Source organism: Malaclemys terrapin, chromosome 4, assembly GCF_027887155.1.
Source record: "Malaclemys terrapin pileata isolate rMalTer1 chromosome 4, rMalTer1.hap1, whole genome shotgun sequence".
Lineage (NCBI taxonomy): Eukaryota > Metazoa > Chordata > Testudines > Emydidae > Malaclemys > Malaclemys terrapin.
This window is the reverse complement of record NC_071508.1, coordinates 105193075-105205534: the sequence shown is the minus strand read 5'-3', so window position 1 is coordinate 105205534 and position 12460 is coordinate 105193075. Positions and strand designations below refer to the sequence as shown.

Genomic DNA, 12460 nt, shown 5'->3' with positions numbered 1-12460 from the left:
TGGACAGAACTCTCACATATCGTGGCCATCTTACAAAGTCAGTGACTAAGGTCAAAATGTGCAACAACCTGCTCGGAAAGCTGGCTGGAACAACGCCCAAATGTTACACACTTCAGCCTTGGCACTCTGTTACTCAGCGGCAGAGTTCTGCGCTACAGTACGGGCTCGCTCATCTCACACAAACATGTCAGTGTACAACTTAATTCCACCATGTGTATTATTTTAGGCACACATAAATCTACTCCTCTACCATGGTTATTGATTCTTTGCAATATTGCTCTGCCCTGTGTTTGCAAAGAGGAAAGCATAGTAAAGCTTGTGATGAAATTGTGTGATATGCTACATCAACCGCTATTTAAAGTCATTATTTACGACCACTACATGGTCGTCTGCCCTCATGTCACCCAGCGTGGATAAGTTTACCAGGTGAGGGATTTATGGTAGAGGACGCACAGTGAGCTTCATAGTCCGCAAAGAAAGTGACTAATAATTATCTTGTATCGGACCCCATTCAACCTCAACCAGGATTTGATTTGCCGCGAAGGCAATGGAACCTTTTCAACCAGTTTTGTATCGGACATGGAATTTGTGCTGAATTTTGGTGGCATTTTGGAGACAGTCCTCTATGTCAATGTGGGCAGCCACAAACCATGACACATATTGTTGAAGACTGCAAAATGACAACTTCCTGGAGGGCTTCGTGCCTTGAACATTGTTGATAAGAGCGTGGTGGCTTGGCTTGACTGGATTGCAATTTGAGTCCTAGCAATCACTGGCTACACACACACACATATATACATCATCATCATTGGTTTACTGAACCTGTGAAGTATTGGGAACAGAACTAACAACCTGTTTTAAGAATATAGTCTTCTAACCCTCAGGCAAAAGGGGAATATCCATTATCTGTGAGTAGTATTAGGATTTGTATCCTCTTTTCAGGGAAGATAATTACAATCTACTAGACACTTCTGCAGATAGTGAAATTCCATCTAGGAGCAGAATTAAAATAAATACGTAACATGGGAGTATTTACACTCAGATTCCAAGGTGAGAAGGGACTATTATGATCATCTAGTCTGACCTTCTGTATAACACAAGCCACAGAACTGCCTCCAAATAATTCCTTTTGAACTAGTGCATATTAAAAAAATCCAATCTTGATTTAAAGATTTCCAGTAACGTAGAATTCACCATGACCCTTGGTAAATTGTTCCAATAGTTAACTACCCTCACTGTTAAAAATGTACACTTTATTACCAGTCTGAATTTATCTAGCTTCAACTTTCCGCCACTGGATCTTGTTATACTTTTCTCTGATACACTGAATACCTCATCATCAAATATTCGTTCCTCATGTAGGAACTCCTAAACTGTGATGAAGTCACCCTTTAACCTTCTCTTTGTTAACCTAAGTAGATAGAACTCCTTGTGTCTATCACTGTAAGGCATATTTTCTAATCCTTTCATTATTCTTGTGGCTCTTCTCTGAATGCTGTGCAATTTATCAACAACCTCCTTGAACTGTGGATACCAAAACAGGACACAGTATTCTAGCAGCAGTTGCACCAGTGCCAAATACAGAGGTAAAATAACCTCTCTCGACTTGATATTCCCCTGTTTATACATCTGAAGAGTGCATTAGCCCTTTTGGCCACAGAATCATACTGCAAGCTCATGTTCTACTGATTATCTACCATGACCCTTGAATTTTTTCAGATTTCTGAAGTAGTCACATAGCCAGTAGGGGACAAAATACTTCATACATTATTGCTCAAAAATAATCCCTCTTGTTGACTGAGGAGCAACACTGCACCAATGTAAGTCCTATCTAGTCCTTTTCTGCTGAAAATATGGTGGAACTCACAGGAACTTAAAAAGGGCCAGTTAAAAAGCAGGCATCTCAGACATTTCCCAAAGTGGAAAAACAAATAAATATAAACATACACCCGTCACTTCTAATTACTTTAGTATACCTCTAATAGCAGCTTCAATCAGGAGGAGAAAAACAATTATTACTTTATATGTGTAATAGCCTGAATTAGAATAGATGAACTGTATGTTACATTTATCAGTAGTAACATTACACAATGAAACTTCTTAAACTGAAAAACATGAGGTGATTCCGTTTTTCTTTAAATGTACTTCTCTCTGGATAAAAAACAAAAAATATACTCAAATTTATGCTTGATATACTAGCTGTATGGTTATTCTAAAAATCACAAACTACCAATTACTACTAAGGACCCTGGTTAATGTTAGAGACTTCAACACATTTGTAAGTGAGCTTTAAGTATTCCTTTCCTGTTTTTAGTTTTTATTTCCATGGTAAAAGATCAGGGACAGAATGCACTGCACTGTAAGAAGTTAGGTATTAATAACATTTTGAAATCCCTCAACTCCTCCACAGTATTCAGAATTGAATATACCAAAGCTGTGTTTCAGGTTATAAACTATTACAAAACTTCCATACAATACAATATATAATCTCATAAGCAAAATCGAATTCCTGAATGTGAGTGTGCCGAAGATACATTTCTAGAACAGCAGCTTCCCTCTTTCCTTCCCTCTCTCTGTTTGCTTCTATAAAAGATGCCATAGTACTGGGAAAACACTTTTAAAAAGTCCTAGGGGAAAAGTTTCCTAGAGTCTTAGAAATCTGCAAAGAAACAGAAATAGGAAGAATTTCAAAGACCAACTCCTTTCCTGCAGTCTCTCAAACAAGGTAAAAAAGAAAAATACCCCCTAGATATATTCCTTAGATTCTCTATTATGCTTCTCAGGTTCCCCATGGCTTCTGAAGTAAATGTAAACTGAAATCTAGAGTTATATTTCCCATTATGTTTTATTTTTAATTAATCCTTCAGCCCAAAGCACTAGATGATCAGAACTATTTAGAGATATGCATTTCACCACAGTATTTGCCTGTTATACATTACAAGGTCACATCCTATGCGGTGGTGACAATGTAAGAAATAGCCTCCAACTAGTGTCTTTGTGGTAGTGTTTTTGGTTGTTTGTTTTTAATGGTGGGGGAACCACCTATAAGGAAGAATTTCTCTGAGTTTTCCATTTCCCACATGATGGGAAAGAACTGTTACTTCGCCATAAAAATAATTAAGGATGCATGATCAGTTTAAGTTAGGTCTCTGAGTCTCCCAATAAAATATTTTAACACTGTCCCTCTAGACTTAGGTTCTCCGTAGTAAAATTAAGCAGATTTTTAAACAATTTTTCTTACATTTTAATTTTGGTTAAGCATTTAGCCTTTGGCCATGGATGAATCAATCTGTTCAGAGATAATGCAGTGAAATTAATGTGGGAATATTATCCAGTACACAGTGATATTACAGAAGGTGAAAACTTTTAACTCTTAGCTAGTCTGTGTATTTTAATGGACTGAATCACAAAATCAAGTTTTGCTCCACTGCCCACTACCTTAGAAAAGGCCATATGACGTTGAAGCTCTTCTAACCAAGTCAGTGACTTAGGATATTAGATCAGTTTGAGTCTGGGTATTTAGGTTTGTTCATTCACTCTTGTTACACTGTTATTCTTGATGACTCCTCCATCATCTCTAAGATCCTTCCCAGAGTTCACATCTATGGCCAGGTAATAGGAGCTGGACATTTAACTTAATTCACAGGTGACACCAAAGACCATTTCAGAGAGCGGTCCTTAGAAAATGGCAAATCCCACCACAACTTGTTCTCGTAGCATGAGAATCCAAGAAACTAATTTATAAAACATCTCTGGAAGCAGGAACCTTGAATTTTTCTATAAATTGGAGTCTCCCATATGCTGGTGCTGAAGGTACTGGACTTATCTGCGAATTGCAAATGGAAGAATCAATGTGGCTCTAAAAATAAATCCATTTTTGTTGTTGATAACACCACTGAACCTATGGCATGATTTGGATGAGTTTGTGTTGTTTAAACTACTCTTGCAAGTATCACATTGGGCGACTGGTAAATAGTATAGCAATCCTGGATAACTATTGCATACCTAGGATGACCAGACAGCAAGTGTGAAAAATTGGGACAGGGGTAGGAAGTAATAGGAGCCTATATAAGAAAAAGATCCCAAAATCAGGATTTTCCCTATAAAATTGGGACATCTGGTGACCCTATGCACACCAAATGATTACAGATGTCAATACTTTGTTTTTGAAGTACATGTTGTATTCAATGCATGCACTATTATGGCAGGCTTAAACCAGAGCAAAAAGATTTGTGGCAAAGCATATGACCTTCTTCCCACTACAATGGCCATCCTCTAATTAGGCAATGCATCTGATAGTCATTAACAGGAATGAGATAATGAATCACTTTCTCTCTTCTTTGTTAATTTGCTGTAACCAAGCGGCTAATGGATGTCAGAGCTGAGTGATTGCACTGATTATAGTGATTTATAGTTGCAACAAAACAATTTAAAACCATTCTGATTATTCATGTTAAAGATGCCTTATGTTTTGTTTACTAAATGTTTTATGTCCCTTTCCTGCCCCTTCACAGTCTCTTACACACTGTGAAAGAGGTCTTCTTGGAAAACTTGAAAGTTTTAAGCTTTTTTTTTTATTATTGTTTCAGAGTAAGACATTTCATTTTGTTTATAAAAAAAGAAAAAGTTTACCCAGTAGAAATGAAAAAGCCTTAGGGTGGAAAGAAAACTTCAGTGGTGCCTAGTTCAAAAGAAGATGGAAATAAGAGGAAATAAGGCAAACTTCAAGCCACTTACCTTGGGGCTCCCAGTCCCTTCCTCATCCTCTGCAGACACATCAGTAGCCAGTATCTCTGCTTTGATGATATCCAGAGCCCTAAGAATCCAGCTGTGTTGTCGTTTGATTTGCCTCTGTAGTTCCTTCCACTGACTTGCAATCATCTGCAGCATGTCCTTCAGTCCTTGTCCAAAATGAGGAGGCAAAAAAAATGAAAGTTGTAAACTCAGCTACATCTTTATACAATTGGTTATCAGGAAATTTAAAAGAAAAAACACAGCAAATATTTCAGTATATTCAGAAAATGAGGCCAGGAACTACAACACTATATGGTCATAGCATCTCTTTTAGCCCACAATGAGCCAGAATGTTACATTTTAATTATACCTCAGCTCAGAATTTAAAGGAAAATAAAATGTCACAGAACCAGTGATTTATATGTAGTGGGGAAAGCCCAGGAAACTCCCCCCTCTAGTTATCTCTTCCCTGGCTCTAAACATTCAATAACTTCCTCGCCAGGATGTAATATTTCATCCCTCCCACTCCTTTGTATATTTTCTGTGGTTTAAATTATTATTTTCTAAACATACTGCAACATACACAATTTATCTCAGTGTACAGCTTTGAGACCTTTGCTGTGGCTTCTCCACCCCCTGGGAATTATACCAGTAACTCACTGATTTACTATAGGTTTTGCATTAAAGAAATTCTGTCTGAGGCTCTCATGAAGTAGGTGTAGATTGTGGAACAACAGCTGTAATGACCAGAAAAATGTAAATAAAAGGACAACTGCAAATTGGATGAAAGTGGGCCAAAATTAAGACACCAATCCCCAGTAGTAAAGTATAGTATACTACTATTAAGCTAGTCATGCTGACATCTAAAATATTATATAATTATGCACTCAGATTTAAGTCCTTTGCAGAAAAAGACAAGCATAATCAAGGGAAATAATTTTTAAATTATTTTGCTAATAAATTAAAACTGAGGTAAGAATTAGTTTATGTAAGTAACAAAAAAAGAAAAGAAAAAGAACCCCCCCACACACCTTTACCAATGCAATTACCTGTGCAGAATATATATATGAAATCCTAATTCATTATCTTAATGTTATTTCCATAGCACCTATATCAAAGAACATGTCAGTGTGAAGTTTTCAGTGATGTGATTTCAATTGAAACTCAGCTGAGCAGCAAGACCAAAATAAAATGAACAGACTAGTTGAGGTAGTATTTCATTTTATAAGTATCACAGCATTGTAAGCAGTATATGAAACATTTATAAATCTTGAAGGTCAATCTGATAATGTAAATATTAATAATACATAAGGAAGTGAATATATGCAGTAATTTACAGCAATGCTTCTTCATTCTTTAATAGTCTGGAGACATAAAGACTTGCAATATTTCAGAAAGATTTACCTGATTTGTGAGATACAATAAGCTCAAGAAGTTGACATCCTTCTTCTACCACAGCTTCTTTTAAAGCACAGTGGCTATCTACATTCAACTTAAAACTCTGCAAGGAAAAAAATATGAGCATCAAATGTGGGAGAGGCAGCTAAACATAAAACCTGTACAAAATTACTTGCTACTTTATATCAAGACCCACAGCCCCATTTACAAAATAGCCAAACAAACTTGCAATATTAAAAGCTATTGATATTTTAGATCTGGCATCAAAATATTTCCATGAGATTAGCAAAGTGCATCTGTGTTGAAACAGCTGACAAATCTAGAAATTCATTAGGTTTTATGAAAAGTCACATCCTGTAGGCTGTATCTGGAGTAACAGTGTTCTATAAAAAACACAGAGTTTATGCCATCCCATATGAGCACTCTTTCTCATACTTCCTTTGAAATGTTGCTAATATTACTGTTTATGAAACCATAAAAATGTACAACACTGAATATATTAGCCTTATGCCCACCCATACAAATCCATTAATATTGTGGTTCTGACTTAACTCCCATCTCCCTTTTCAAACAACAAATCATGCTGCATCAGGTACCTTCTTCTTTAACTGATAAAACAAATGTTTTTAATCTTTTGGGCATTAGTATCATTAACTAGCATTATTATTATTTTACAATGAGTCTCTAATTATCACATTTGCTTTGAAGAAATTAATTACATTTTATTCTGCAAATTATACTCTAAGCTGCTAACATAAAGATGATCTGGAAACAGGAGTTACCCTTTCATCAACAGGCATGATATGCCACTTTGATATCTTCATTAGGTAAGTTTGAACTATAATTTATCATTTCTTATCCAAACTGTACAAAAAACAAAGGAAGAGGGAAATACTTGGAATATTTAATCATAATTCATATGTGGCCCTCATTCCCACAGGCAATTCTTACTGTCATCTGTGGGAGTTCTGTGTGAAGAGTGACAACAGTAAGTACATGGCCCTCTGGATGAAAGGGTCATTCTCCATCTGGGAATGAGTTCGTTTATAGATGTTAGACTGAACTGTGCATGTGCCCAACTGTACTTTAGTTTCTCCACCAACTGCCCTGAATTGCTCCAAATCCTACTAATTAACTACCAGGGACCACAAAATATCTAAGCTTCCTTTCTGAGGGAAACAAAGCAAACATTTGCAAGTAGAATCGAGCAGTTCCTTCCTGTCACCAATCCCTATTAAACCCAACTATAGTAAATTTGAATTGTATGGTGTGACAGTGAACAATGCAGTTTGGCCTTAGGAGAAAGCATCGGTGGGCATTAAATACCTACAACTCATACAATTGTAGGGGTCCCCAAGGTAGTGAGGAGGGGCAGCGATATGGTGACTCAGTTACTTTTCCCTGGTAACAAACACAGTTGCAGTGGAGCCAGAACACACTCCACCTGTCTGGAGAATGCAACTTTGCTCTAAAAAATGGCGTCTTCCATGTGGTGTGACCTTGCACACACTGCATGGGAGGTCGTGCTGCATGGAGGATACCATTTTGTAGAGCAAAATGGTGTCCTCTGCAAAAGCAGGGGCCCCAGAATTGAGCTTTGCAAGGGACCTCCATGGGACAAATGCTGCCACTGGCAGAAAGCAGGGGAAAGGGGGTGGGGAGGAAACACAGCAAGCTGTAATAAGAGGACACCGTTTTTATTTGATTTGTTGAGGGTTGGGAAAGTTTGTTGACCAAGTATGGTTACATAGAATACTGCTCTCTCTCAGAAAACATCCTATATTGATGCATAGATGCTTAAGCATTCAAATAGAGGACAAGGCTCCAGCTTCCAGAGATAGCATATGTTTTAATTATATGGGAAGTTGGAAGAATCTGTGTTGTTCCATTATGTCTGATTATTAGGAAACATGCAAACAAACAAAAAATGGAGGTCTGATACTATGCTTAATTTCTTAAAAGACCATTTTTAAAATTTATTAAAAAATAAATAATTAATGGATTTACTTGTAAACTTGCAGAAAATTCATTCTATACTTAAAGAGTATGTGCTGCAATTTTAGGAAAGATACACAATATTGTTCATACACAACAGAGGTTAAAGTATTAAACTCAGCTTATCCTTAACTCCGCTGCAATTGGTGCCTCCATAATATTCCTGTTGTTGTTTTGTTCGACTGAGAAGAACTGTTGCCTGCATAGCAGCACAGTTTGAAGGAAAAGAGGGAAATTTTAAATTCTAAACATTAGCAGCAGCTTCCTGAAAAAAAGTCTTGCATTAAACCATTCTGCATTTAACAATGCTTTTATTCCCAGGAAAGCTCAATCTAGTAACTCCCTAAAACTAAACAAGCATTATGTGCCTGATAAAAAACCTGAAGATATATTAAATAGGGTATGATACAAGTACATGAAATACTTGATAATAGATAGGAAACTCTTATTGTGTACAAATGTCACGTGAATATTCTTTACTTATACAACTGTTGACCATTTAATTAAAAATTAAGTACTATATAATTAGAGGGCAATACTGAATACATGATTATTTCAGTGTTAACACAAGTATAGCTTACATGGTAGTTAGTTTTGGATCTCTAAAGGGTCATTGGCAAATAATTTGCAAAACTATGAAAATATCACATAGTTACATAATAAATCAAGTAAGGCTTACACAACTTAAATAATTGGCCAGAATGACTGGAAACCAGAGTGGATAGATTTAAATCAAAGTAATTTAAATCACCAATTTTAATTATGATTTAAACGATCAAACAGGAAACTTTGATTTAAATAATCAATTTTAATCTTATTTTGTATGTATTGTTTTTAGTTTTTTCCTAAAGAAAGGTTGATTCTCTAGTTGGTAACCATTAAAACATGTTGTTTTACAAGTAAATATAGATTGCACACTAAATTGAGTACATCTTTTTGCTATCCCAGAAGATACAGTATATTGATTATATTTATTTAAGCAGTAATACAGCTTAATTTACATTTATTCAGATTCTTCATTTTTTACTTTTTTATTATGTTAGAAAATGATTAATGACATTTCTTATTTACTAGATGATTACATTTTTTACTCATGATTTGAGTCATATTCTATTTGGATGCACAAAAACAGCATTTTAATTTTTTATTAGTTAAATAAAACTACCTTAAATATGCCGGATAAATAAGAAAAAAAGTTTATCGAAACATGTTTTGCACTTAAAACTAACTGATTTATTAAACAAAGAAAATATGTGTATTTAGTGAATTGAACTGATTGTTTCTGGTCACCATGTCCTTCAAGATTGTAGAATTATCAGATTTTATCCTCTCACACCTAGTTTTTGTTCATAAATCGGAAAAGAAAAACAAGGTTTCTTGCTTTTTCAACTCCCAATCAGTTCCTCACATTTGAATGAACTAGTCATTGGACTGAACTAGTTGGATAAACTGAAATGAAGAAAACATTCTCTCTGTACCTGTGAAAGAGGCTACTGCTATTAAAAGCTGGTTTAGCACTTCAACAAACCCTGGTTCCAAATGCTTAAACAGTGACTTCCATCCGTTCATTGCTTCTACTTTCTTTAAAACATTGACAGTAAACATATACTGCTTGAATATTAATTTTATTTAATTTAGGTGATTTTTATAGATTAAAGTAAGTTTTAGTCCTTAATTTTAAATGTATTTCTTTTTTAATATAAAACCTATTTAATTTAAAAAAAAAAAATGATGTTTTTGTTTTTGTTTTAAAAATACTTGATTTTTATCCACCCAGCCGGAAAACATTTTTTAAAATGTATTTACCAACTCTTCACAAAAGAGAGTTGCCATTTTAAACCCAAAGGTTGCATTCTCTATTTAGCATCCATGTAAACAGCCATTGCAAACTATTGGGATTTGACTTCTCCATTGCTAATACAGCTGGCTATGCAAACTCATCCAGACACTAAGGCCTGCTGTTGAAATAAGCAAAGTATAGCTTTTCAGAAATTCTTTTGAATTATGTGTCCTTTAACCAATAAAAAATATTTTAATATTACTATTAAAATCCAAATAGGGAAAATTATTTTTTGACTGGGAAATTGCTGGTTCCAGAGCACTACCTGGGGAAAAGTTACATAAATCAGTCTGACACAGGCTAACCTTTGTGAATAGACTGAACCCCAGCCCATTCTCAGCGCACAAACACTCTGTCTTTGTGTTCAGACTCTCACCTCTCCCAGGACCTTTACTGGGCTCTCAGAAACAACACCACAAATATATTTCAGACTGAATTTGGCTGTCCCTCCAGGACTTCCTCAGTCCAAGGACCCGGTTTCCTTCTCCCCAAAGAACTACTCCCACTTCCCTTGTTTTCAAGGTGGAATTATGGAGCAGCACCTGCCACAATGAGTCAGCAGAACATAAGCAGCTTTATGAAGGGTCCTAACCCTTGCTAGCAGGATGAGTTCACAGAAATGCACTGCTGTATGCCATTAGTTTTCTGGAAGCCATATTTTATAGTTACACTGGATTTTTATAACATCATGTTGGTGGGTTTGAATAATTTTCTCTGTAGCCCTGAGGTTACTTTAATTTGTATTGTATAGGTTCTCACTCACAATTCATTTTGCATAGAACCGCTCAGCTTTACTTTACTCTTACAGTCCAAATGTGAACAGTTCACAGGATATCCTATTATACAAAAGAAATAGCTTCAGAATGTGGTATAAGTGTGTAGTGCTGGAATCTTCCTTCCAATAAGCAGTTTGCCAAATAGCTATGAAGGTCAGTTACAGAACTTGCACATCCATATGTGGCAGCTGTTTCTTCAAGATAAGTGACAATGAATGTCATGCAAAAAGAACAGGAGTACTTGTGGCACCTTAGAGACTAACACATTTATTTGAGCATAAGCTTTCATGGGCTACATCCCACTTCGTAGCCCACAAAAGCTTATGCTCAAATAAATGTGTTAGTCTCTAAGGCCTGGTCTACACTAGGAGGTTATGTCGAATTTAGCAGCGTTAAATCGAATTAACCCTGCACCCGTCCACACAATAAAGCTATTTAGTTCGACATAGAGGTCTCTTAAATTAGACTTCTGTACTCCTCCCCAACGAGGGGAGTAGCGCTAAATTCAACATGGCCATGTCGAAGTAGGGTAGGTGTGGATGGAAATCGACGCTAATAGCTCCGGGAGCTATCCCACAGTGCATCACTCTGTTGACGCTCTGGACAGCAGTCTGAGCTCGGATGCTCTGACCAGCCACACAGGAAAAGCCCCAGGAAAATTTGAATTCCTTTTCCTGTCTGGGCAGTTTGAATCTCATTTCCTGTTTGGACATCGTGGCGAGCTCAGCAGCACTGGCAGCGATGCAGAGTTCTCCAGCAGAGGTGACCATGCAATCTCAGAATAGAAAGAGGGCCCCAGCATGGACTGATCGGGAAGTCTTGGATCTGATCGCTGTGTGGGGTGATGAGTCCGTGCTTTCGGAGCTGCGATCGAAAAGACGGAATGCAAAGATCTACGAGAAGATCTCAAAAGCCATGACAGAGAGAGGATACAGCCGGGATGCAATGCAGTGCCGCGTGAAAATCAAGGAGCTGAGACAAGGGTACCAGAAGACCAAAGAGGCAAACGGATGCTCCGGATCCCAGTCTCAGACATGCAGTTTCTACGAGGCACTGCATTCCATCCTAGGTGCGGCCGCCACCACTACCCCACCACTGACCGTGGACTCTGAGGATGGGATATTGTTGACGCCCGCTTCCTCGGAGATGTTAGCGGACGGGGAAGATGAGGAAGGAGATGAGGAGGACGAGGCAGTCGACAGCGCTTACAATGCTGATTTCCCAGACAGCCAGGATCTCTTCATCACCCTCACCGAGATCCCCTACCAACCGTCCCCAGGCGTTAACCCGGACCCAAAATCAGGGGAAGGATCAGTCGGTAAGTGTTATAAACATGTAAAGATTTATTTTGAACAGAACATTAATATTAACAGTGCAACTACTGCCAAAAAATCTAACGATGTCCGGTTTATCATGATTGGTTTGCCCTAGGCGCTCTACTGTTTAGTCCTTGCCAGTGCAGCTACAGTAAAATTCGGTCTATATGTCCGGGGATAGAGCTGAAATCCTCATGGGACATCTCCATGAAGCTCTCCTGGAGGTAATTGGAAAGCCTTTGCATGAGGTTCCTTGGGAGAGCGGCCTTGTTGTGTCCTCCGTAGTAGGAAACGTTCCCGCACCAGGCTAGCAGCAAGTACTCTGGGATCATTGCCTTGCACAGCATGGCGGCATACGGCCCTGGTCTTTGCAGGCTTTCACGAAGCATGCGTTCTTTGTC

At 37.4% G+C, this 12460-nt stretch overlaps 1 protein-coding gene across 1 annotated transcript in view; it reads right to left on the bottom strand.

Annotated features, from left to right (window-relative positions):
- The window catches only part of AKAP6 (A-kinase anchoring protein 6), a 303477-nt gene that overhangs the window by 165800 nt on the left and 125217 nt on the right, over positions 1–12460 (bottom strand). The window contains exons 6-7 of the mRNA XM_054028181.1: positions 6139–6235; positions 4738–4901 (exon numbers count right to left, since the gene is read on the bottom strand). Of these exons, the coding sequence (XP_053884156.1) occupies positions 4738–4901; positions 6139–6235 (261 nt within the window). The remainder of the gene's footprint in view (positions 1–4737; positions 4902–6138; positions 6236–12460) is intronic.